At 38.0% G+C, this 27,768-nt stretch overlaps 2 protein-coding genes across 3 annotated transcripts in view; both read left to right on the top strand.

The window, feature by feature from the left end:
• The first annotated feature begins 512 nt into the window (after nucleotides 1-512).
• LOC139953206 (vitamin K-dependent gamma-carboxylase-like) lies at nucleotides 513-21,282 on the top strand. The gene is made up of 16 exons (XM_071952660.1): nucleotides 513-738; nucleotides 4,871-5,152; nucleotides 5,865-6,020; nucleotides 6,726-6,891; nucleotides 7,721-7,799; nucleotides 8,450-8,556; nucleotides 8,981-9,144; nucleotides 10,200-10,369; nucleotides 11,062-11,235; nucleotides 12,028-12,159; nucleotides 12,805-12,959; nucleotides 14,220-14,392; nucleotides 15,060-15,190; nucleotides 15,482-15,656; nucleotides 17,571-17,721; nucleotides 18,654-21,282. Exons 2-16 carry the CDS (start codon nucleotides 4,948-4,950, stop codon nucleotides 18,781-18,783), a joined length of 2,268 nt encoding a protein of 755 aa, XP_071808761.1. The 5' UTR covers nucleotides 513-738; nucleotides 4,871-4,947; the 3' UTR covers nucleotides 18,784-21,282.
• A 2,281-nt stretch (nucleotides 21,283-23,563) lies between these two features.
• Nucleotides 23,564-27,768, top strand: part of LOC139952853 (NACHT domain- and WD repeat-containing protein 1-like) — a 156,020-nt gene continuing 151,815 nt past the window's right edge. For both annotated transcript variants that reach the window (XM_071952113.1, XM_071952111.1), the window contains exon 1: nucleotides 23,564-23,736. The gene's annotated coding sequence lies outside the window, so the exon portion shown is untranslated. The remainder of the gene's footprint in view (nucleotides 23,737-27,768) is intronic.

The following is a 27,768-nucleotide window of genomic DNA, read 5'->3' as shown; positions in this document are numbered from 1 at the left end:
GTTAACTATACATTCTCAAGAGTACCACCCACGGACATGAATAGAAGATTTTACGGGTAAATTAAGAATAACGAGCATTCTCAATGGACCTCTGTTTCCACCCCAAGTATCCATCGAACTAAAATAGTTGCTAGATCACACCGCTAGTTAGTTTTGCCCGATATTTAGAGATAATTTTTGTTTGGCCTTCCTTACTAATACCATGCTAAATACTAGGGCTACACTCTTGCATCCACAAGACTCCGGTCTGAGGAGGTGGGATTCGAACCGGGGCCAAAGGTGTAGGCATAGGAAAGAAACCACAACGCAATACAATATATTGCAAGACAAAAATCATCAGTATTACCATAATGACATCACACTTTACGTAGCAACTATCGATTCAATTCCCAACTCTAAGATCAAACCTCTGTTGTGAATCGGCCGCATCCACTTGACTTATGTACGATTATTACGCATGCGCGAAGACTTCCGTACACAATACACACGTGTGTTTTGGCTGAGGTCAATCAAGTATCGAAAATACATAATGAACGGTATATCATGTTGCACTACTAGCAGACGACTGCCGTACTGTAGACGCTGTGCACGGTAGGTTGTTTTCTCGAGCTGCTGCATGCAGAGAGGAGACAGTGGGGGAGTGAAATTGACGGGCTTGGACCAGATCGCAGAAGGAATTCAGTGTTTCTGTAAACAGGACCACCACCTTGCACTAGCAGGAGCAGCAGCATTTAACTGGTGAGTACCTGTTCTTTTGAGCATATGTTTTGAGATTTGGAGGGAATTCTGTCAGTGAAGTTTGAGGAATTCATTGTTATTTTTAGGAGCTCTGCAGCAGAGATTGACAGTGAGTGTGACTGGGGGATCGAGTGAGATTGTTTTGGGTTGGAGAACGCAGTGTTTTCAGTATTTCTGTCTGTAAACCTTGCACCACTAGCAGTTGCATTGCAGTCAGTATTCAACTGGTGTTTCACTTCAAAAGCATATGTTTTTAAACTTGTATTGTATGGGAATTTAGGTAGATTGTGTCAGTAAATGTGTAGGAATGTATACTTTAAAATTAATTTTGTAATACAAATTGCAATGAGTTCCTCAAAATTAACTTGTGGCAAATTCTGTAGTAGTTGCGACAACGTAACCCTTCGCCGTCGGCGAGGGTTACGTTATCGCAACTAATTCTGTCGGTGAATTTTTAAGAATTCATTGTAAATTCGTATTTGTAATACAATGCAATGAATTTCTCAAAATTCACTGACAGAATTCAGAATCTTCCTTATTACTCCCTCCAGAGTAAAACAAGAACATTGATTTTGTTTGATTTTTTTTCTTGTCTTTTGTTTGTCTGTTGTCATAATAACAAAATCTGTCGTTCAACTTGATTGAGACTATTATATTAGCTGTTTGTCCCAATGTCATATAAATAATCAATGAGCGAACGTCCAAGGGGCAACGTTGATTACAATTAAAAACCTTTGCTGCTTTCATTCGTTTCAAAAGATTTACACACTGGCCTCAAGCTCATTTATAACCACATTTGTTTACTTTATGCTCTCAATGTAGACCCAGAAACTGGGGCGCTGTTGACTTCTGCAGTCGATCAGAAGTACTGCGCCCCTGTTAATGGGTCGTCTCTAATGGGAAACAGAAACTAACCTAACAAATTTCTCTTGCGAGTACCGGCTGTCTTTAACTAGACCGTAGAACTAGTATGATGTCATGGTTTAGCGCCCCCTTTTTTTCTGTGTACACGATTAGTCAACATTATAAAAAAAAATCCCTATTGACCCCTTGTAGTGCCCAACATGAAGTGCACTTATACGCTCCTATCCTGTTAGACCTGGTTCAAGTCGGGTCTCGTGCTTGTCGAGTCAGTAGCCGCAGCAGATGAGCTTTTTTAACATGCGCCCTCTAGTGCCAATTAGTTGCCAATCCAGTGACTTGGGTCGCGTTAGCCTGAACATCTGACGTCACATTTCGAGGCTCATGAATAACGCCAGAGGCCTGCCTCCAAACCAGCGTGTAGCACTTTCGCCTTTGACCTCAATCATTTCACAAAGAGATACGCAGTCAAATTCTTCTGCATTCGTAGCAGTGTTTGGGCATGGAAAGCTCATTCTGACAGCATGCAGGGACCTGTCTTTATCCTTGCGAGTGAGGGCGCACAACAAAGTGGTGAAATAAAGCTCCGATTTGGGTGCAGTTTTTCAGTGGAGTAATCAAACGACTCAACAGACTCAAAGAAAGTTAGACTTGGGCCAAGTCTACTATCCTGTCATGTCATTTTTGGATTAAATTGTACAGAGATATAGAGATTGACTCACAAAATGTTTGAAGTGGTTGACGATAACTCTGTGTTGTGCAAGTGGTGGAAAGACGCAGGAAATTAAATGTCTGTTTGAACCGACCTGAATGTGCGCTGCGTAAATATATTGATATCTGAAACAAAAAGTCGCATCCCCTTAAGGTGATCCCCTGGCTGCCGCTTCCCAGGTTGTATCGTAATTTGGGTGTGATCCCTGGCTACACGGCAGTTAACGGTTGTATGGCTTCTGACTGGCACCCCCGAACAAAGATATTGACAAAATAGGGACACTGCCAATATAGGGCTAGATAGCTCAGTTGGTAGAGCGCCGGCACGTTAATCCGGAGGTCGTTGGTTCGAATCCCACTCTAGTCAATTCTTTGTTCAACCCCAAAAATCTTTTCAAAATTTACCCAGTCAGTTTCCCTTGTGGTTTATATTGATATCTGAAACAAAAAGTCGCACCCCCTTAAGGTGATCCCCTGGCTGCCGCTTCCCAGGTTGTATGGTAATTTGGGTGTGATCCCTGGCTACACTGCAGTTAATGGTTGTATGGCTTCTGACTGGCACCCCCGAACAAAGATATTGACAAAATAGGGACACCGCCAATATAGGGCTAGATAGCTCAGTTGGTAGAGCGCCGGCACGTTAATCCGGAGGTCGTTAGATCGAATCCCACTCTAGTCAATTCTTTGTTCAACCCCAAAAATCGCATAAAAATTAATTGCATACGTTTTATTTTAGAGGAATTACCTTTTCTTCTGATTAGTGGCTTCTGATGATTTTTTGTAAAGGGCATTAAAGAATGAAAAAGTAAAACAGTTTGTTTCCCATCTCATGAATATTAAGTCACAAGGAAAATCTTGGAACAGCAACAGGCTAACCTTTTGGTACAATTTTCCAGTCCCAAAAAAACAGTCACTTCACTGCTATCAGTCAGGCTTTGTCGTTTACCTATAGGCCCACTTGGAGACTCATTATCGGTTATTTGCTCAGAAATGAAGGTTGGTAAAAGAACCATCTTAAATTACAAAAATAAACTGGTAGGCTTGCACTATAGTAGCTGCAGACTTAAATTTACCACAAAACACTTAAAATGTAAGTAAATTTACAATCAATTAGTGTGAAATTGCCCATCACATCAGTAACATTTACAGAGATGTAATAGAAAAAAAAGTGAAGTGTAAATTTGACGCAAAGATGCAGGTACGTGTTTCACCATATGGTTTTATGTTTCCAGAATGATTTGAGACATTTTGTGAATGAAGCTTCTACAATGACCTCCATTAGAACTCGTTAATTTATTCTCAAGTGGTGTGCTTTATCTGTCCAAATTAAGGATCATACGAGCCTCATGCTATTCACATCAGCCCTAATCACGGACTCCTTTCTTTGTACAAACGAAAACGAAAGGAGTCCGTGAATAGGGCTAGCTTTACAATAAAAATTGGGCTTTGTTTGTGAATTGCAAGTCTCGAAGAGCTAAGATTATTTGTTTGATATCACCATCATTTTATATGTGGTTGACTTATTTCACATATATAGTAAATTGTGGGGGATGGAACAAAGAAAAATTGACTAGCAGCCTCAGAATTTTGAATGTTCTTTGTTCAACCTCAACAGTTAATTTACCCATTCAGTTTCCCCTGTGGTTAATTAATTACTTGACACTAAGTTTGTATATATGTACACACATTTTTCACTTTGCCCTTGCTTCCTATTTTAATTCGTACGTGCCAAAAGTCAGGGTTTTTTTTTTGCAAGCTATTGAAACAGATGGATGATTCTCACAATGCCTTATCATAATTATTGTGAAATGATATTGATAATACAGAAGACAGATCCCTGTCTAAAGTGAGCCAAAAAAGAATTGAAATGTTTTCCACTATCACAATTGTTACAAAGAGAAGAACAACCACAAAATAATTTCAGTAAGAACTAGTAATAAATTGCCCTCGTTGACAGTGAGTTGCAAACCAAACCTGATAATTTGTGTGTGTTTTTGCCTTTTAATTTTTTCTAAAAATAGTTAATTATTTGATGTCCGACCCTAGAAAGGGCTTAATGACAACACTAAACACAAAACACATAACTGAAGAAGTAAAGTGTGTAACAGAAGCCAGTAGTCAAGTGGAAATAAATGAAAAGAAAGAATCAGAAAACAAAAAGAAATAGCGAGGGATGAACAATGAAGGAGACCAGGGGTTGAGGGTAGGGGCTGGTTTTACTACAATATGTTGGAAACACAAAATGCGAAATCAATGGGGGAGGGGGGAAGATGAGCTGAACAGTAATTAATTAGTGAATGAGACGGCAAAAAAGGAGGATCTGTGAAAAAGGAGAAAACGAAGACAAATTGTTCTTAGTGTATTTCTTTTTGGATGTTCAGACCATGGGGTTGATGGTCGTGAAGCGCCTTATCCACAGTTTTCTCCCTCTCATCAGACAAACTAGTCTAAAATACTGCTAGGGTTGAAAGGTTGGACTGTGACCTAATGTTTTGCATTTATACCAAGGTCTTTGTGGTTGGTAAGCAATTGGTTCTATTTTCTCATTTATATTTTTCAGACAAAAAGAAAACATTTCCTCTGTAGTTTGAATGGTCACATCTTTCTCCATTGACTCGCTCCTGGCTGCCCACCACAATGGCGGAGGTATCAAAGAAAAAAGGAGATATTTCAGATCCCAAGAGTAACCATGGCAACACCAAAGTGGACGTTGATCAACAAAGCAGCATGAAGCGACTACTAGGGTTTGAGTTGTCCGATGTCAACAGCTGGGGGCGCTTTGTGCGTTTCATGAACTCTCCGCGGGATCCAGCTGGGTTAGGGGTCCTCAGAATCACATACGGTCAGTGACTGTGAAATTTAAACAGTTTTTGATAATATTTAATACAAATGTTTTGCTTTAAGTGTATGACTATCGTTTTTTTTTTTTTCAATAGCATTAATATTGAACTGTTTCAAACTTGTCTGATCCTTTAATGTGTTCCAAGGGGAGCAAAACAACGCTCCGTAAAGATTGCTTGAGTGTCAGTTTGCTTCACATAATAACTGTACCATTCTTAAAAGAGGCTGTGGTGGACAACTCATGCTTTGGTCATTATGCTCTGATCATCTTCATGACATCGCTGTATTCTGTTGCTGGATGCTGCTTAAGTACTGCCTTGGAGATTAACTGGTAGTTGGCTGGCAGTAGCAGTATCTAGCAACAGTGTCCAGCATTCTCCTGAAAACGATCACAGCATACGCTGAGTTGTCAACCACTGGTTCTTTTCAGAACCAACTCTACTTAAAAGAGATTTACACATGATGCCACAGCAAACCTCACCTAACTATTCTCTCACCACGACCAAATTTCATAGAGCTGCTTATAAAGCACAACAAGTAGCTAAGCAAAACAAGATTCTGCTTACCAGAATAAGGTCACCAGCCGAAATGCCATTTCTCAAATACAATTTGTGACTGGTAAGCATTATTTTCTGCTTAAGTGGCTCAATGAGATTAAGTCCGGGCAAAGTTTCAAATCCTACTTATCTGCCAAATCGATTTGTGTTTTTCAGGTATTTTAATGCTGATCGATATTCCTCAAGAGAGAGGAATGTCCATGATTGACACTCGCTTCGGGGATCCCATGACGTGCCATTTTCCCCTCTTCAATTTCCTTCGTCCTCTGCCAGTAGACTGGATGTACGTTGTGTACCTCGTCATGCTTGCTGGTAAGTGGTTTGTTGCTGCCTATGCAGTAAAGTGATGCTCATGTCGCTCAGACATTATTACCCCTTGTCACTAAGTCATTTATTTCATTCCTTAAATCATCTCAGCTCCCTGGGGAGTACACAGCCTGTGCTGCTAAATATGTAGCACACTAAGCTAAACTAACCACAAGAACCATCTCTGCCCTAAAAGGTACACGTTTACCCCTGGGTGGAGACAAGCAATGACAGTTAAGTGTCTTGTTAAAGGACACTAGTGTCATGATCGGGATTTGAACACACACCAGGGCCCAATTTCATAGAACTGCTTAAGCACAAAATGTTGCTTAAGCAAAAACATCCTTGCTTAGTAAAATCAGATTACCGACCAAGACTCCACTCAATTGTTATGCTAAGTAAACAACAGCTAAATACCAGTCACAAGCAATGTATATGGCATGAAATTTTGGCCAGTAACATGTGTAAAACAAGCGAGCTATTTTCCTGCTTAAGCAAATTTTGTAGAGCTGCCTAAAAGCAGCTCTATGAAATTGGCCCCAGAGCTTGAGTCCGATGCACTAGACCACTCTGTAATGACACGCCACAGATAAGCAATAAAAATCGTCATAATTTCCTTGCTTCTAATATTGTTTTCATTTGTAAGTATGTACATCACAGAGCATCTTAAGAACCAACTAATTGCCTCATTACTCCCATCCCTTCTCCTAGGTGCACTTGGCATCCTACTAGGTGCCTTCTACCGTCTCAGCTGCCTGCTCTTCATCATTCCATACTGGTATATCTTCTTCTTAGATAAGACAGTTTGGAATAACCATTCTTATCTCTACGGGCTGATCAGCTTTCAGTTGCTGTTTTATGATGCCAATAGATTCTGGTGAGTATAGTTTAAATCAAATAGCTTCTTTCTTATGGTTTAATGGGAGGTGGATAAGCTTATGTGCCTTTAAAACCCCATATCTCTTCCAGTGACTGTCAAGTTCATTTTTGATGGACTTAATATTATTTGCTCTTATCCGTTGGGAGAAGAAGATCTGTCTTCACCTTCGTGATTTGGTCAGTCTTGGCTTGAACAGTTTCATTGTAATGTCCTCTAATAATAGTAATAATAAAAATAAGAGACATTTATAAAGCGCTCTTACACGAGGTACCACAGCGCTTTACAAGAAACTATTCAATTACCAATAAATAAATAATGGCACTGATAATGGAAAACAGTCGAAGCAATCAGTCATTGAACAGGAAAGTTTTGAGATGTTTCTTGAAAACTGCAAGTGACTACGCGGATTTTGCCAATTTGCTAATTTGAAGAACCTTGCATGGTCTGTCTTCTCGAGCCCTGTGAGAATTGAAGGGAGTGTATACCTATGGTTTTTGGAACCGTTCGATCGTTTTAATCATATATGAATGTAGATAATTATTAAACAAACCCTCAACAATTTTATTTCAAAGGGTGTTGGCCTAGATTGGTTATGTCAACACAGAAATAATAATCCATAATTGAAATACACAATCTAAGAAACGTTTCTAACAGAAACGATTTTTGAAAAGAGTTGTCCCTTGTTATGTTATGAGACCATCATATCTTATTCAAATGGTGTAGAGATCAGTCTGTAAACCTGTACAATGTACCATAAACATTTTCATGCTATCTCGTCACTGCATGTGTTCGCTTAGCTTATTTCTTAATTTATTCATTGTTTCAGGTCCATTGATAGCCTGAGAAATCCCAAACTTAAGAATGCCCATGTTCCTCTTTGGAATTACTCCATGATCCGGACACAGGTAAGAAGGGAGATCCCTGTTGCTCCTCTTAAATCCTCAGCAATCACTTTTTCAATCTTGGCTTGTGGTGGTCGAGCGGCTAAGAACACTGAACTCAAGCTCTGGGCCCAATTTCATAGAGCTGCGTAAGCACAAAAAGTAGCTGAGCACAACATAATTATGCTTACCAGAATGAGGTAACCAGCCAAACTACCATCTCACATTTACTATCTGTGGCTGGTATCCTGCTTAATTTTGTTAAGAAGAAATTGTTTAAGCAGCTTAATAAAATTGGGCCCATGGTGTTCCTGATCAACAGAGTTTGGGTTTGAGTTTCCGTCTTGACACTTCAGCAAGGATGCTTTACAATGCTTCCGTCAGCCAAAGGTCCTCTATACTAGGATTGGTAGTACACGTAAAAGAACCCAGAACTTCTTTATCGTGGAAGAGTAGGGGTTAACCCCAGTGTTTCTGGTTCACATAATGCTCTCTTGGTTACAGGTTTCCTTTAGGCTTGCAGGCTATAGTGACTAAATTCACTCGAATGCCAGAAATTAATAATTAAAGATGAGTCTCTGGCAATATCAATTTCTTTTCAATTTCCTCCAGGTATTTTATTTTTTAAATTCTAATTGTTCTATTTCAATTTGGAAAACTAATTTCTTTGTTAGATATTCTTGGTGTATTTCCTCGCTGGCTTAAAGAAGATTGATGCTGATTGGTTATTTGGATACTCCATGGACTCACTAGCCAATCATTGGGTTTTTGATCCATTCAAGTAAGTCTTAAAGACACTGGACACCTTTAGTAGTTGTCTGCGTAAGCAGCCCTATGAAATTGGGCCTTGACTTCTTGACTTGAATCTGTACAGTAGACTCCATCGCTGTCGCACACCAACATATATTGTGGCGTTGTCGTGGCCTAGCGGTTAACAACCACATTCAAACTTGGGTGTTTCTAATAAGCTGAGTGTGGGTTCGAATCCCCAGCTGTGACACCTGTGTTCTTAAGCAAGCCACTAGACCAAACTTACCTTAACACCAAACTTACCTTATAGGAAAATACTGAATGTTAAAAGCGCCTTGATATTTGCAATGTACAAGAAGCCACTATTTTTATTTTTATTGTACGAGTTCTTGAAGAAACCATTCTTAAATCAAGATTTGTATCAATTAAAGTTGTATTTCTGTTCATGTTTGTAGGATGTTTCTAACCGTCCGCCAGGTGGATGTATTGATTGTACACATTGGAGGTTTCCTGCTGGATCTTACAGTCGGCTTCTGGCTATTCTTTGATCGTACTCGTCCCTTTGCGTTCTTCTTCTGCGGGAGTTTTCATGTTATGAATTCTCAGATTTTCAGTATCGGTAAGGAATCTTGAAAGCAGGCCTGATACTTCATGGAGGCAACGAAGGGGATTGCCTTCATGCCCACTGGTCATTGCCTTGGTGCCCTTGAAATGCTCCAGCAGAAATATCCTCATAGAGCGCCCTCTACAAAGGAGACAATACCTTGGTATCATTGGCCCTTTAAAAAATGAAGCATAACAGGCCTGTAAAAAATACTTTGATTTATTAAGTTTGGTTTTTACCCATATACACCGATGTGTGTTAGCACTTTATACTCGGTACTTACCCGAGTTCTGTTAAAAAAAAAATCACAGGCATATTACTCGGTTGGGATTCGAACCCACGACCTTTGCAATTCTAGAGCAGTGTCATACCAACTAGACCACCGAGATTGCCTGGTGGCTAGAGGCAGTTCAAATCCTTACTTTGGTTTGTTTTTAATTTACATTGATTTTTTCTGCCACCAGCTTTGCATTGCTAAAGCAGATTGTTCATCACTAGACCACCACAGTTGCTCTATGGCTAGAGGCAGTTTGAGTCCTATGTTTTGGCAGCAGATACCACAATGATTTGTTAGGTGTTATTTTTGCATTGGGGATCAAGATTTATTTTTTGTTCCGCTACTCTATGTAATCTTAAGACTATTTCTCAGACGAATTACCATCTTGTTCCTTAAAGAATGAAACATGATTCCTCTTCTAGTGTTGGTAGCTGGTTTCTGTTGACACCCTTCAACTGGTTTGAAGGGCTGAAACCAGATAAAATCTTCAACTGGTTTGAACTGGTTCTGTTTACACCACTGGATGGTTACTGGTTCCTTCCACTGGTTTGTACTGGTTCCTGTTGACACAACAAAAAATACCAGTTGGCAACTGGTTCCTTCAACTGGTTTGAACTGCTTTCTTTTGCAACTTTTTGAGCTTCCAGTTACATTCAACAGGTACCAGTTGGAAACTAGTTAACTCCAGTTTGAAACAGTTGAAACCAGTTGAAACCAATTGACTGTTTACCAGGTTTCAACTGGATATTTCACCTGGGATATGGTCATTGCTTTATACCTTCTACATTGACAGGTATGTTCCCTTTTGCGATGCTGTTCACCATGCCGGTGTTCTGCTATGCTGATTGGCCAAGGTCTCTCCTCTCCCGCCTACCATCTTTTCTGAGCACACGGCTCCTCCCACCCCAAGAGAGTCAGCAGAGAAGTGACCACTGTGTGTACCCATTGGAGATCAAGGAAAAGGTTAGTACCATCAAATCTCTCACATAACAATAATAATAAAGGGTGCGTTCGATTAGCTTCCTTATGTCGACCCCGCAGTGCTCCCCTAACAAGAGCTAATCGAACGATCACTCACCCTCTAGTGGTGACGTCATGCACCTGGGGCCAGCCCCAAATGACCCGCTCAAAAAGCAGGGCACTTGGGGCTGACCCGGCTGAGCCCCTGGAATAACGTCAAAGCTATTCCAACTTACCGGGGGCAGACCAGGGTCGACCCAGGGAAGCTAATCGAACGCACCCATAAATAATAATAACACAGCATTCAAAGGCACACTTTATTCTGTAGAAAACCAATCTAAGGCACCGGTCGAGATGGAACATGAGGGAATACTGAAATGGTAGGGAAAGCAAGTATGAACAGCAGTTGATGAACAGTTGTGTCTTCAGCTGAATAATTATGTGAGCTCTGTATAAATAAGTACATGTTGTTTGTGGAGGAGGGACTTGATATTAATTTGGGGTTGAACCAAAGAAAATTAAGGTGCCGGCGCTTTACCGACTGAGCTATTAAGCCCTAATGTTTGCGGTTTACCTGGTGTTTTAATTTGGTCAAAATTAACTGTGTTTCATTTGTTACCATGGAGGCTTAGTTCAACCGCTTCCTTCAATGGTTTTTTCTCATCAAAGTAAAACTTTTTTTCAAACCTTATCAGGAGGTGACCAAAGAAGTCAAAGAAATCAAATCTAAAGACACAAAGGAGAAGAAACCCAAGATGGAGACGAACAAAGATGGACGTCCCGGTCTCTTCCATCATCTGACGAGTTGTTTCTTCATCCTCTACATCGCAATTCAGCTTTTCTTGCCTTACTCTCACTTCCTAACAAAGGTAAAAGGCAAATGTATTTCATAAGAGTTCTGTCATCAAGTCCTAAAGCTGATTACCGGTAAGCACATTTTTGTGCTCACTGTAGCAGAATAGTGGGTCAGCGAGCATTTACTCTTGCTTATACGGTTAACAGCTTTATGAAAATTCTGCTAAGGGATAAGATTAATCTCAGCGGGGCATTTGGGTTCGTCAACACACCATTCTTGTTTTATTTTCTGTGATACTTCTTATTTGTAGGGTTACAACAACTGGACGCAAGGTCTATATGTGTGTTCCTAGGATATGATAATCCTTGTACTGTACTAGTGTACTGGCCTGATGCTAAAATCACTGGCATCTAGCCTGAGTCAAGTGTTCATTTTGAACCCTTCTTCTTATTTGTAGGGTTATAACAACTGAACCCAAGGTCTATATGGGTGTTCCTAGGATATGATAATACTTGTACTGTACTAGTTTACTGGCCTGATGCTAAAATCACTGGCCTCTAGTGTTAACTTTGAACCCTTCTTCTTATTTGTAGGGTTATAACAACTGAACCCAAGGTCTATATGAGTGTTCCTAGGATATGATAATACTTGTACTGTACTAGTTTACTGGCCTGATGCTAAAATCACTGGCCTCTAGTGTTAACTTTGAACCCTTCTTCTTATTTGTAGGGTTATAACAACTAAACCAGAGGTCTATATGAGTGTTCCTAGGATATGATAATACTTGTACTGTACTAGTTTACTGGCCTGATGCTAAAATCACTGGCCTCTAGTGTTAACTTTGAACCCTTCTTCTTATTTGTAGGGTTATAACAACTGGACCCAAGGTCTTTATGGGTACTCCTGGGATATGATGGTACACAGCTGGCATACACAGCACGTCAAGCTTCACTTCATGGACATGGAGACAGGTGAAGAGGGATACTTGAAGACTGAGGTGAGCAAAAAATTGAAGGAAGAATAATCCAACAATTCATTATACCAGTTTTATTATCAAATACTTCACAATAATAACTAGTTCTAATATAGCGCATTTCACAATAACGTCTCAATGCGCTTTACATTAGTGCCCTGGTCATTGGTCTAGTAACATTCCTTTAATATCCAGCAGCCGATTTCTCAAAACTTTACGCAACTGCGTAAGTCCACTTGCGCAACGTCTATGGCGCAACTTACGCCATAAACATTGCGCAAGTGGACTTTATTAACAATACACAATAACGTACACAATATCAACCAGTAGCTACCCTCGCAAATACCCATTTATACCTCTGGGTGAATAAAAACAATTTAAGTAAAGCATCTTGCTCAAGGACACAAGTGTTATGACCAGGATTCGAACCCCGGTCCAATGATTTAACCAACAGAACTTGAATTTGATGCTCTTAACCTCGCGGCCATGACACCCTACTCAGCATACCATATTACATTTCACCTAGTCCGTGCATTCCATGCTTGGATCAATGATTGCTGGGTGTTTTTGATGAATTAGGCTTATTAAGATCTACTGTAATTTTTTGACGTTTGGGCGTCAGACAAGCACTATACCTTTAATAGCGTTGACGAAAGTTGATATTTTCAGTTTTTCAGTCCGAGGAACGGTCGTTGGGCGAGTCATGCCGATATGATCAAGCAGTTGGGTGTGTGCGTCTCTGAGAGACTAAAGACCCATGGGTTTGAGAAGCCTGCCCTCTATCTGGATGTTTGGAAATCAATGAACGGACGCTTCCAACAAAGGTATTGTGGTTTTTTCTAAAAGGGAAGGTATACGTTTGGTAGTTACTCAAAACAAATATTAACTTAAAAACTGACTTGGTAACAAGCATTGGAGAGCTGTTGATGGTATAAAACATTGTGAGAAACGACTCCCTCTGAAGTAACGTAGTTTTGAGAAAGGTAATTTCTCACTAAAATAATAAAAGGCTTTTAGCTAAAAGTCTTTTATTACTATCTGAAAGCACACAAATTCGTCCAACAAGGATGTTTTTTCTTTCATCATTTTTTCGCAACTTCGATGACCGATTGAGCCCAAATTTTCAGAGGTTTGTTACTTTATGCTTATGATGGGATACACCAAGTGAGAAGACTGGTCTTTGACAATTACCAAACGTGTACCTTCCCTTTAAAGGGTTTGGGTACTTTTTGTACGACACAAAATACTTACCTTCACTCATTTACATTAAACTTACATGGTTTAAAGATTTAATGAAGACAGAAAGCTTCCCTAAAATGTTTCCTGCTGAGGTGATGCCGTATTGGAGAAACAAGTAAAACATCTTCACGAAAATGTTTTTTGTCTCATGATACCAAAACTATTTCATCATGAACAACAGACTTATGTGGTGCATAATGTTATGGCTTAGAAATTTTTAAACTCTGGCTGAATAGATTATAATCCTATCTTATCTGATCTTTTCTTATCTTACATTTGGACAATTGTTTCTTGACTTCTTTCTGACTCGAAGCTCATAGCTATATCAAACAAACTGCAGTGCTTCGTCTCATCATGGAGGAACATGTTCTCATTTAGTAAATTTGTATGGCCATTAACTTTTGGAGTACTTACTGAAGTATGACCCTAGTTTAAAGGCAGTGGACACTATTGGTAATTACTCAAAATAATTATTAGCATAAAACCTTTCTTGGTGACGAGTAATGGGGAGAGGTTGATGGTATAAAACATTGTGAGAAACGGCTCCCTCTGAAGTGCCATAGTTTTCGAGAAAGAAGTAATTTTCCACGAATTTGATTTAGAGACCTCAGATTTAGAACTTGAGGTCCCGAAATCAACCATCTAAACGCACACAACTTCGTGTGACAAGGGTTATTTTTTCTTTCATTATTATCTCGCAAGTTCAAAGACCGATTGAGCTCAAATTTTCACAGGTTTGTTATTTTATGCATTTGTTGAGATACACCAACTGTGAAGGCTAGTCTTTGACAATTACCAATAGTGTCCACTGTCTTTAATATATACTTTTTGCTCATCAACTTCAGAATGTGGGATCCCCGTGTTGACATCGTCACTGCTCCCTGGTCACCGTTTGAGGAAGTCACATGGCGTCTACCCCTACTGACGGAGCTCTCTGATTGGAGGGACAAAGTAGAGCATCTTGAAAAGGACATTGAAGAAAAACAAATGGATGTCACATTTGTTGCCGATTTTCCAGGTAACAAATATTTAAAATATTATAACAAATGAAACTTTTACAATCACAAAATAGGTGGTCGGGTTGTAAAAAGTGCAAAATGAAACTTTACGCAACGGCGTAAGTCCACTTGCGCAATGTTTATGGTGTAAGTTGCGCCATTAACGTTTCGCAAGTGGACTTAAGCTGTTGCATAAAGTTTTGTGAAATCGGCTGCTGATGTTTCCACCCTAGCAGAGTCTTTTTCAAAGGCAGAAATTGTAGCCTTTGAGAGTAGACTCTGCCAAATCAGTTTAGGCATTCATGTGTGTTAGAATTCTGGTCTCGTGTCCTTGAGCAAGACACCATGGGAGCCGAGAAAGATTACAGGATTATTATTGGCCCAATGACCTGCCGTCAATTTCACAAAGAGTTAGGACTCGTCTTATCTCAAGTTAGGACGAGTAACTCTTCCTAACTTAGGATTAATCTTAAGGTCTGCATGCTACAGTGCAGGGTTGGGACTCGTCCTAAGTCCTAAGATTAGTCTTAAGTTAAGAAGAGTTTTGTGAAATCGACGGCTGGGCACTACTGATGCGTTATTGTAAAATGCTCTGTATAAGAGCTTAGAAATTTTTATTATTTCATTAATATACAGCAAAAAAAACACTAATCTCAAGTAATTATTTTCTTAACTTCTGTTCACCAGGGTTACATTTAGAGAACTTTGTGAGTGAAGATTTTGGGAACACCACCCTGGAGGTTCTAAATGGAGAGGTAGTAGTTGAGCTGGTCGATGTGAGGAAAAATGTTTCCCTTAAAGTTGGAGGAAAAATGCAGGTAACTTTCTCTCATGGTTTTGTTGTACTCTAAGAATCAGAGATGAGAAATTTAAATCTTTTACCTGAATTCTGCCTTTTTTTTAACAGCCTTGTCAAGAAAAGCAAACATTGTTTTGTCCTCATGTAAAGAAATCTTTCTCTAGCGCTGCCTCTGTGAAACTTAAACCCCAGGAGTTTACCAAAAGGCGGAAATGCCATCATATCAACATATCTCAGTAAAATTTTGATTCCAGCTTTAGACCAGAACAGCATTCTTCTCGAGGCTCAAATGTTATCCTCCTTTTCTCAGATTCCTGCTGGTCAATTCCATAACGTCTACACCATCTCTTCAACTCCATCTTGCTACATGTACATCTTCGTCAACACTACGGCCGTCGCCTTCGGTAAAGACGTTGAGGTATTCTTAGAAAAACACTTTGCTGGTAAAGAATTGAACGTCGGTCCTGATAATCGCTTCATCACAGGTTGGTAAAGCTTTATTAATTTTGGTTTTACAGCTACACCGATGTTTATTAGCACTGTATACTCGGCACTTTCTCGAGTTCTGTATAATAAAAAAAAGGCATATTACTCGGGTGGGATCAATCCCACGAACTTTGCAATTCAAGAGCAGTGTCTTACCAACTTGGCAAATATTGTTTGATTAATTGTTACTCAAATTTATAACTTGTGATTCCAATGTCAAAGTTTTCAGTTGCAGGGGTTAAAAAATGGCAGACTTTTATCTGAACTCGGATTTCTTTAGTGACAAAAATAGCTGTTATTTTCTTCCGATAGAAACATATTCTGTTCTTTGATCTACTTTTTTAGCACATCCCAGAAGCTCCTCGAAATCATTAACTGAATGGTTTTACCAAATGGTGGAATGCCATAATTTCATTTTGGTTGTTGTTTGTTTGAATGATCTTCCCATCAAGGGAACTCGGCAAACTCCCACAAAGGGATATAAACACCAAGTTAGGCAACAGCCAATCTCTCTATTACAAACATTGATTTAACGTCGATGATAATGAATAGGCCTGGGCGAATTATTCGAATATCCGGTTAATGGCGAATAGGTTTTCGTATCCGTAACCGCGAATGCCTTTTTTTTCTTAACCGGATATCCGCATAGGGCGCGAATAGCTATTTATAAACCGGATAGTTCTGTAATTACAACCGAGTAACCGGATATTCTTTAATATCCGAATATCCGCGGACGTCGGGCGACAACTGATATGAATGATTTGTCTGAATCCTTATGAAACTTCTATTTAGACAGCATCAAACAGCATAAATTAAGTATTAAACTATGCTCACCTCCGTGAAGAGTTAAAACAATGACATTTCTGACGTAATTTGTTCAAAGATTACAAAAGTTTTCCTTCACGTTGAGTCAATCACGATCAAAAGAAAAAGCAAATCGCCATCTTTAAATTAGATCCGGTCATTTTTATGAATGAACCGAGTGACACTGTCTAAAACTAATATCAATCCGCCCATAAGATCTCATTCACAAACGAACAGCGCCCTCTAGCGACAAAAAAAAAGAAAAAAAAAAAAACATTTTTTTTTTTTTTTTTTTTTAAAGCGCCCTCTGGCGGCGAAAAAACTATTCGAATATCCGGTTAATTTCGGATAGTTGGCCAGCGGTATCCGAATAACAAAATTTCACTATTCGCCCAGCACTAATAATGAAGTACACAAATCAAGATATTGTGATTCAGTAACTAGACGACAATATTTATTGTAATCATTGTGAAATCAGCGGTTAGCTGGGGGATTTGAACCCACAACCTTGTGATTGCAAGTCCTTGAGTCTAATCACTTGACCACAAGATCACTTGATCATCAAGATCAAATTATCAAGATCCTAGATTCAGACTTTTTCTGTTCGGAACGACTCTCATCCTTCAAGTTGGGGTAATTTTCAACCAGAAACATTTCTCAAGAAACTTGAACTACTTGTATCTTAAAGCTATCAGCTGACAATTTCACAAAACTCTTCCTAACTTAAGACTAATCTTAGGTCTTAGGACGAGTCCCAACCCTGCACTGTAGCATGCAGACCTTAATATGAATCCTCTCCTCCTAACTCGAGATAAGACGCGTCCTAACTCTTTGTGAAATCGACAGCTGAGGGATCGAGGCTACCTGTGGGCGCTGATCACGTCTCCTTAATTCATAGTAAAAAAAATTATGACCCGTATTGTCCACTGTTGTCAGTCTTTTTTGTCTTGTGGCCACCCTGTACTTTATATTTCTCATGCTCTTTGCCTGTGATAGCTCTTCTGCACCATCCTAGTATGGCTTTATAAAGCTGATTAAAGGTTTCACCCTTGAAGATTGAAGATGGAAGAGTTTGAATGATTGTTTTGAAATGTAATATCCTTTTCCAGATGATCTTGATTTGAACATGTCCGATCCCATGGTACCCGTCATCTTGGATCATCTTAACGAAGCCAATCAAGTCATCAAGAGAAAGAATTCCACAATGTTGCAAAAATCTAAACGCTTCTTCCAGAAGAAGGTTACAATGATGTCTCAGACGTAAGTACTACACACAAAAAACTGTTGTTATTTTTAAAGGCACTGTACACCTTTGGTAATTGTCAAAGACCAGTGTTCTCGCTTGGTGTATCCCATCATAAACATAAAATAACAAACCTCTGAAAATTTGGGCTCAATCGGTCATCGAAGTTGCGAGAAAATGATGAAAGAAAAAACACCCTTGTTGGACGAATTTATGTGCTTTCAGATAGGAATAAAATACTTCTAGCTAGAAGTCTTTTATTATTTCAGTGAGGAAACACCTCTTTCTCAAAAGCTTTGTTACTTCAGAGGGAGTCGTTTCCCACAATGTATTATACTATCAACCGCTCTCCAATGCTCGTTACCAAGTCAGTTTTTAAGTTCATATTTGTTTTGAGTAACTACCAAACGTGTACCTTCCCTTTAAGTACTGTGTAACGCACTTGAAAAAACTTAGTATACTTATCGAACAGCGAAGGGGGTTCGCCCCTGTGTGTCTGTTCCACATTGTACCACAGCACCTTGTAAACCATTTCATGGTGCTCTAGGTCTCATTAACTCAACTGAGCTCACTTACCTTGCAGGAAAATACTGAATGTTGAAGCACCTTGAGCGTCACTGATAAGGATAGAGTGCTATATAGGGTGCGTTCGTTTAGCTTCCCTGGGTCGACCCCGGTCTGCCCCGGTACGTTCGAATAGCTTTGACGGGGCTCACCCGGGTCAGCCCCAGTACCCTGCTTGTGGAGTGGGTCACTTGGGGGTAACCCGATGTGCATGACTACACAACGAGATGGCGAGTGTGATCGTTCAATTAGCTCTTGTCAGGGGCTCACCCGAGTGAGCACCCGTGGTACACCCAGGGAAGCTTAACGAACGCACCTATGAGAAGCCACTATTATTGTTATTATTATTATTATTATTATTATTTTTATTTTCATTTATATTTAGATTACAACAGACTGCCCGAGCTCTTGGCCATGTCTTCTTTGGTATGGACTCGGTTGTCACTCGAGTGATACCACCGCAGGACTCGCAGGAAACGCATCATGAAAACATGCATTCTGGGGGTGAACTTTAGACTCTGTCATGACCCATGACCCATGCATTGTTCAATTGCAACAGCTCAGAGCAAGTTTGAGCAAGGGTCTATAGTTGACTGTAGTTGACTATTGTTGACTATAGTTGACTGTTGTTGACTATAGTTGACTATAGTTGACTATTGTTGACTATAGTTGACTATAGTAGACTATTGTTGACCATTGGGCAATTTTTCCTGCTACCCAGGATGTATTGCACATATAGGTAACCGTGGAGCCTTAACTAGAGGTTGACAAAAATGTGGTCGCTGCCCGAACTTGCCCTCTTTTAACTGAAACAAAATATTGCCTTGTAATAAATATAAGCCTTTATGAAAAAACTCTGCCAGTTATCCTTCAAAAATTTTAGATAATATATTTCTTGACTTAGGTTTATGTGTGCTATAACAAAAGAGTTTTATTTTCTGAGTCTCAAGTCTGAAATGTGCATTATTATTATTAATATTATTATTATTATTCATTATTTATATAGTGCCTCTCCAAACGATCAAAGCTCTTTACAATAAATCTATAATCGAAAAGCACAAACAAAATAAATAATAATAATACAGAATATTTATAAGGCGCCAAAATCCACCAAAATGAGGTGGTCAAGGCGCACAGGAGGGGGAACCACACACAGCAAGGAAAATAAGACAAATAGACCAATTACATATAGGCGAGATTAAACAAAGTGGTTTTCAACTTAACCTTGAAAGTATTGAGATTAGAAATATTGCGGATTTGTAGAAATACACTGCACAATAGCAAAGACTTTTTAAAAATTGTTAGATATATACAAAAATACTGCAAGTATAACAATTCTACAAGACAGCAAATGATCAAAGATAATTAAGTTATAATGTTTGTACAAGCAAAGCCAGTATTATCACACAGTAAAAAGATTTAAAGCTACTCTTTTAGGATTAAAAAAAAACTTAAATACCACAAGACGGCAAATATGCTCAAAGAATGTGTACATTTTGACTAAGTCATATGTAGACAACTTTAAATGCTCTTAGAATACAGTGTTAAAGTTAGGGTCAAAATTATTTGTAAATTCTCTTACAAATGTATCATAAAACTTACTCGCTGTTGATAATATAAACTATTTTGAGAAAGAATTCCCTTCAAGGTAATATGGTTTTAATAATGTTTCAGTCAAAGACATTTGAATATGTGAATCATTCATCAGGGCCCAATTTCATAGAGCTGCTTAACACAAAAATTTGCTAAGCATGAATATTTTGCCTTGATAAAAAAAGAGGATTACCAACCAAATTTCCATGTGATTTTTCAGGATAAGGAAACAACAGCTGAATACCAGTAACAAGCAATATGCAACAAATGGAAATTTGGTTGGTAATCCTGTTTTTATCAAGAAAGAAATTTTATGCTAAGCAAATTTTTGTGCTTAGCAGCTCTATGAAATTGGACCCAGATTTCTGAGGGTTGGTGTTTGCTCACGTATGCTGTGGCCAAAGATACGGTTGGTACCTGCTGTCACATCGCGGAATGTGTAATATGGATTAAACGTTCTTGTAGATTTACCGAGACAGTATTTTGCTTTTTTCTCGGCAAGTAAATATGGTATTCAGCTGAAACTTTTACATGTGACTTTTATTGTATCTTTCCTTATAATGTTGCCTCAAAGGAATATTACAGAATTGGTTTTTACTAACAAAACAGTTGCTGGCATGGCACTTTATGTAATCCACCATTTACATAAATTATAGATGTTTTAGATCAATCGGTCATTACACGATTACACATTTGCACAACATCAATAAACTACAAACAGGCAACTCTATTTGTATTTATTTCTCATCAAAATGACATTTCAGACAGAAATTATTTTCAAGGGATGTTTTCTACTATCATCATCATTAGACCGTGTCAGTTTTACATGTATGTAAATCTGTCATCTTAAACAAGTTTTTTTTTCTTACCAATTCTGTAATAATCCTTTAAATAAGCTTAACGTTGAAAAATAAACAAATTATCCTACTTTTAAAACTGCTTAGGGAACTTTTATTTCTCTTCTAACAATGGTGCAAGAATGTTTTACTGAAAATTTAGTTTTTACTCACTTAGAATGCAATATATTTCCATGGTGTCTGGGTTATTTGTGTTACTAAATAATAAATCTATCTTGTCTCTTTTTTTTGTGCCTTCTGTCATATTGCCATATTATATGTTTCTTTGTTACAATTTTAAAAACAATTAATTTGTTGAGCTAATTTTTGTTGAATAATAGGAAAATTAATTTGTTTCATTTAATTCTTTTTAATTAAGTAAACTTCTCTTATTACATTTTGATTTATTATTGGTTCTAAACTTGCCATTGATGTCACTTCACTTGCCCATTAACGTGTCACAAACCGTTGTAAAGATAATTAGTATGTTTAATTAGTATGTTAATTAGTTCTTCTTAAAGGAACACGTTGCCTTGGATCGATCGAGTTGGTCTTTGAAAAGCGTTCTGTAACCGTTTGTTATAAAATCGATATGGTTAGAAAGATGTTGTAAAAGTAGAATACAATGATCTACACAAATATGCCTCGAAATTGCGTGGTTTTTGTTTTACCTCGTCGACAAACACGGTCGGCCATTTATGGGAGTCAAAAATTTGACTCCCATAAATGGCCGACCGTGTTATTTCGCGACGTACAATGAAAACCGTGCAGTTTTGAGTGATACTTGTGTGGATCATTATATTCTACTTTTAAACTATCTTTCTAACCATATGCATTTCATTACAAACGGTTTCAAACGCTTTTCATAGACCAACTCGTCCGATCCAAGGCAACGTGTTCCTTTAATTAACAGTTGTAAATTGTGTGCAGGATACCTGTGATGTATTTGTATATTTGAACAGTGGGTCAGTGCAGTAGTAATGTTGTTTGTGTTGTTAGGCTACCAGTTAAATGTTGAGTTGCTAAACTGCAGTATTTTAAAACCAAAGCTTTGAAAGTGGAATTGTGCTGTTTTCTTTGTCGAGTCAGTAATGCGTTTTCCTGAGAAAAGGCAGGAAATTCTGTTATCATTATTTATGTAAGTTGGTGAAGTAAATAAATGGAGCAGCTCTACATGATTTGTTTGTTTCGCTTCAGTTTACAATTTAAAAGAATTCATTGGCGACAATTAGTATTAGTATCATTTATAAGTCTGTATTTATTATTGAAAAAAGGAATTAGTAATCAAAATGGCAAGTGGTTGAGTGTCTAGCTGAAAATAATGTATGTTTTGGTTGAACAAAGAAAAAATACAAGAGCAGGACATTTAAAATGTCTAATTAACTTCATGAAATTCGTCAACGAATTTTAAAACTGTAGTGTTCAAGTTTTTAGATTGTTTTTGTTCACTTGGTGTCTTATTCTTGTAAAATACATGTATCTCAAAAACCTTTTTCTTTCTTTTTCTGTCTCTTTAAAAAGAAATTGTGAGGAGCAAAGTATTATGAAATAAAATATAGGTTATTATAACATTATTGTGCTTGAGGTCAATTAAGAAAGGCCACAGGGGCCAAGTCGTAAACACTGCTTAAAACAATTACAGGTGCTAGTAAAAAATGTCTTAGCTTTATGAAAGTTATTTTCTTCAATTGATTTCAAAACTCTGGTGTTTTAACTTATTGTAGTTTGTAGTTTTGTTGTTCTCAGAATGTTAGCTTGTGGCATTTAAAAATAAAGCAGAATTTGTGGAAAGAATAACTGTTTTTAAAATTTTCAATGGAGTTGTTGATGTATCAATGTTATAACTGGATTGAAATACTTGTATCTCACAACCTTTTTTCCTTCTGCCCCTTTAAAAACAATAATCTATAGATTGGTGCATCCCCACTACACTAAAATAGGCAAAAGTTCATGCAACAGACTTATTTTTTATGCACCACAGTGAACTTGGACTACTATTTTTGGGGTTGTCATTAATTTAATAGATTGTGTAACTATGACAGGTTATCAATTCCTGTAGGTAGGCCACCCTTTGCTTCAACTTTTTTTTTTTTTGGGGGGGGGACTTTGTGGCTTTAAAGTTGGTCCAATATTTGGCTTGGCAAAGGGCATGATGCTTCATGCTACTAGTAGAAAGTCAGTTTGGGAAAAGGGCACTTGAGTCGTGTGTTACTTTTTTGTGTGTTTAGCAAAAATTCCAAGCGGCCGACCTGCTGAAAATAAATTTTAAAAAGTGAAGTTTGTTGCTGAAATTATATTTGGAAATCTTTCCATATACTTCCACACCACACACTTTCTTAATAACTAGTTTTTTACCAAAAGGAATTTCTCATTTTTGGGGTAAAATAAGATGCTTTTATTCGAATAAATGGAAAAGTGGTGAAAGGTTGGGGAAACTTTCTAATAGTTTAGTTATGTGATAAGTTTTCATTTTTTTTAAAATAATACTATGTACATTTCTAGCTTCGTTTGCCGCTATAGAGGACCAGATTTTAGACATTTTTTTCATGTCGAGTCACACAAATTGCAAAAGTTTGTTGTATTGTTGATTCTTGTTTATTGGGTGGTTATTGATGACATATCCAAAATCGGACAAGAGTTTCAAGCCAGAAGTGACCTAATTTGCATTCTAAATTAGGTGGTAATTAGCAATCTTTAAGGTCTTTATTTCTACCTCCATGGGCTAGTTTATTATTGGGGCGCGCCAAGTGTACACTGAGATGAGTGTGTGAGTGAGAGAGAAGTTTAATTTAATTTGGTATAGCGCCCTCTATCAGTCGTGTTTTTTTTCCCACGGCGGCTAATCGCATTGATCGACAACAAAACGTGAGCTACGCTACAAATCGTCGGACAGAAGGTTGCATCGAGGTTCTAAAATTCTCACGAAAACAGAGCATAACTGAGAAACGACTTCTATCCTAGGTTGTTGCAGGTGTACGCCAGGTTGTCCGTGACGAATACAAATAAAGAAAGGTGTTAATTATCTGCGAGAGTTTCTCGGTAAGTCCTTGATATTTAATTTTTCTTCACCGCCGTTTGTTGTTTTTTAATTACGTTACGTTGTGTGTGACAGGTCGTCTGTTGTGATTCGTTGTCAAACGTGTTGCCACTGCACCAATAACGGGAGAAGATTTTGCGCCTTTCTGACTTTCATTTTATTTATTTTTTTATAGTGCGAATAAAAACTTTGTTTATTTAAGGCTACGTAAATGATTATAAAAGCTTTGTGTGAAATATCAAACTCATTTATGTGGCGTTGAAATCGGTGTCCCTGAATAATTATGAAATAAAGGACCATTTTTCTATTTTATTGTTGGGGAAAATGGAGCATGAGAATGAGCAGACGACCAGCAGAGTGTATTGTTATATTCCTTATGTAAGCACTTCACATAGTTGACTGTGATGGTGTCTGTGGAATTAGCCCCACTTGTGTGGCACAAGTGGGGCTACTGTGGAATTGCCAATAAGACTGGTCAGAATTTAGAATTTAAATCTCAAATTGTTGTGAATTCATCTAGATTCTAGCCTACTACCGATTCACATTATTTCATTGTGTCGTGGCCGAGCTTTCTAGCGCACCGAGTTCAAGTTGTGGTGGCTGAGTCATCACACAATGTGTTTTGTAAAATCTCGTTCCGGCGCTTGTGTCCTTGAGAAAGACACTTTACTTTCCTCACTGTTTCCTAACTAAGGACTCTGCCGAGTAATGAAAAAAAAAAAATAAATATACAGGTGCGAGGCTTCAATTCGAGGTGGTTTTTCTAATCTTGGGCCCAGGCACCTGTGTCCTTCCTTGAGCAAAACACTTTACTTTCCTCAGCGTTTCCTAACTTAATGGACTAGAGCTGCCAAACCTACATGGCCAAACTGTAATTTTTTTATGGGAACAAAATAAATAATATGACATTACAGGGCTGTATGCTTCGTTTATGAAAGGGCAAGGGCACCAAGGCATTTTCTTCTTGGTAAAGGGCACCCTATGATGAAATTGCAAATTTGTACTGGAGCATTTCAAGGGCACCAAGGCAATGAATGACCAGGGGACACGGAGGCAATCGCCTTCGTTGCCTCCATGAAGTATCAGGCCTGTGACAATACAGGTGTAAGGCCTCGTTTTTTAATTGGGCAAGGGCACCAAGGCGTTTTCTACCTGGGGAAGTGTATGAGGAAATAGTAAACTTCCATTGGACATTTTGGAACAAGAGGTATAGTCAAAGTCAGGCCTGCTTATATTTCTCAGAGGCAACAGGGGTAATCACCTCCGTCCATGATCCTGCCCATTGCTTTTTTTTTTGTGGCCCCCGCCCCTTGCAATTGTTCGACTGTACATAAAGACAGCAAAAAAAGTAACTCGGCTGTTGTAAATGCACCTATAATTTTAAACTTGTTACTCGTATTCTGAAAATGAAGATAACAGGTGATTTTGACACCTCGTTTGCTATAATCGGTCGAGCATTGTTGTCGCAGTAAGTGCTTACAGGTGAAAAGTGTCAATTTCCATTGTTGCAGTAACTCTATAGACAAGAACCGCTTTAGAAAATTCCTGCTATTAGCTTCACGCTGAATCAGGAGAGACGATCATGTCAATAGGAGTTTGCTGCAACAATGGAAATGGGCACTTTTCACCTGTAAGCATGTACCGCGACTACAATACTCGACCAATTTTTACAAACAATGTGTCAAAATCACCGTAAACAAATTGTCAGTCTTCTGGTATTTTCATTTTTAGCATACAAGTAACAATTTTAAAATTATAGGTGCTTTTACAACAGCCGAGTTACTTTTGTTGTTGTCTTTAGTTGAAATTTAAAGTTTATCATAGAGGTGCCCTGTACTGTACTTTGGAAAACTGCCAAATTAGACACACGCAACATTGGCAATGGTCTCCAGAATCATATTTCAGTTCAGAATCATACTTCAGTTCAGGTCAAACGTTGAGAGAGCGAGAGTGAGAGAGAGAGAGAGTACAGCTTAGCATTGACAAGATATGGCAAGGATTCAAATAAACTTGCCATGAGTAAGTTTATCAGGTTCCGCGTTCGACTCATTATGAAAACAAGCATTTTGCGGCTGTGCAATCTGCAGCTTTCAGAGCTAATGTGGTAAAAGTTAAATACATTGCAAAGATCAAAGATCAAAAGAAAAGATCGGCGGTGTATGTCTTGCCTCACGCGCCTTTCTTTGGGTTTTCAGTCTCTACGTAATAATACTTGAGGTTTTCCCCCAAAGTCTAACACTGAAATTTCTTCATTGCTTTTTCTTTCTTGTTTGGCTCTATATATATCAAAATCCAAAACCTACATGAAGGCCTACTGTGCCAATAATAATACAACAAAATGAATTGCTTCATTATTAATCTTTTACAAGGCAGGTACTGTACCGGGGGTAGTAGAGTTTACAGCTGGGTTCCTTTGCACTAAGTGAACGTATCGGGACGATGTTATGCGCCGATACAGTACACATCAAATTACAAATACCAAGCAGGATCTAAAATTTGTTTATTTTTTAACTCATGATCTTTTCCTGTTTTTATAACCTTGGCATCAGTTGCGGAAAATACAAGAATTAACTCTACAGCAGCTATACAAAAATCTCATTGACGCCTAATGTACGAGAAAGCTTGCATACACGTATGAATGGATCAATGGTCAACTTAAAAAGTAGTTCTTTGTACTAATTCAATATGTAAGCCGACAATACCTATTTTTTTTAAAGTGATATCCCCAATTAAACCTATTTTTAAAAACCTGTCAGATGGTGTAAAGGCAAAGAAGTTAAATTTCAGATGATTCAAAACTATTGTTTGAATTGCACCATAAATGTAAAAAACAAATATTAAAAATAATCAAGATAAAGAGGGGATGACAGAGTTATTTTTGCTCATTATTAAAATATCCCCCTTTGAAAAGTTAAGAATTTGAATATTTTGTTGTTTTGTCAGGGAGTACAGCTGGGTTCTTTTAGTGGTTTATCTAATAATATATTTTTTTTATTGTGGTCTTTTATAATGTACCCCTTGGTGATGCAATTTTATGTATTTTATCTGTGCAACTTTTATCAATATTTTTACCTTACAATGCCACATTATTCAGCTTCGTGCTGCCAGTTGGTTTTTTAATAAAATTGAATGAATGAATGAAAAATGAATGTTTCGTAAACCGGATGTTTCCGTACATGTCGTTATCATTTTTTGTTAGCTTCAAATTAAAATTGCTAATTGATAATGCAAGTCATGCGCATATTGAAACTTCTGGGACCATGTTGGTTCAAACCACATTGAGTTTATTAGGCCTACAATTCTGTTTACGTAGTTTATAAAACTAAACTTTAACGCTAAATAAAACTAATTTGTTGGGAAAGTAAAATTTATCAAATGGAAGTAAAATGCATTTAACAAATCAACAAAATCTGAGAAGGAGTCTTTAAACAATTAAGAATTTTGCCCAATTAATGTTTAAATGTTAAATCATCAAACCTATGTAGTGGTTGCTGAATTTGGGCTTGATTGGCAAATGGGGTTTCTAAAAAGTTAACATTTTGCCCCAGTGTTTGATTCAACTACTTGTTATAATACCAAAATTTAAATTATTTGTAAATAAATTGTTCCTTTTATTTTCAAGAACTTGTATAATATGAATATAATTTACAAAGAAATGTTTTCATTTCACATCATAGACTTTCTAGTTAATTCCTTATTTTCGATGTACGGCGCACAAGGCTTGGACAGTCTACCGCTCACCATGTGTGCTTGGTTGAACATGATTTTGGTCAAACTGCACTGAGGTTATAAAACAGGAAGCCATTTATACGGAAGCAAATGAGAACAAGACGTAGTGTTCAACCTGCACTTCCTTCTTGTCAGGGTTTGACCGGCAACAGAACAAGCAGGAACAGCCACAGGATATTCTAGTGGATAATGGCTGCTATACGTGTAGCTTTGTGTGGCATTCTCGTCTTATCTTTTTTAACTAACTGTACCCTCAGGCAACCAATATTAAAAGCGTATTTTTTATTTTTTTTTATAAACCAGAG

Source organism: Asterias amurensis, chromosome 21 (genome assembly GCF_032118995.1).
Source record: "Asterias amurensis chromosome 21, ASM3211899v1".
NCBI lineage: Eukaryota > Metazoa > Echinodermata > Asteroidea > Forcipulatida > Asteriidae > Asterias > Asterias amurensis.
The sequence above is the reverse complement of the archived record's forward strand: the minus strand, read 5'-3'. Positions and strand labels throughout refer to the sequence as shown.

What these genes read in the sequence shown, in the direction of transcription:
- LOC139953206 (XM_071952660.1), top strand. Translation starts at nt 4,948, where the DNA reads ATGGCGGAGGTATCAAAGAAAAAAGGAGATATTTCAGATCCCAAGAGT. An exon ending in ACTCCATGATCCGGACACAG is followed by an intron (nt 7,800 to 8,449) that starts GTAAGAAGGGAG and finishes TTTCTTTGTTAG; the next exon opens with ATATTCTTGGTGTATTTCCT. An exon ending in TGGGTTTTTGATCCATTCAA is followed by an intron (nt 8,557 to 8,980) that starts GTAAGTCTTAAA and finishes TCATGTTTGTAG; the next exon opens with GATGTTTCTAACCGTCCGCC.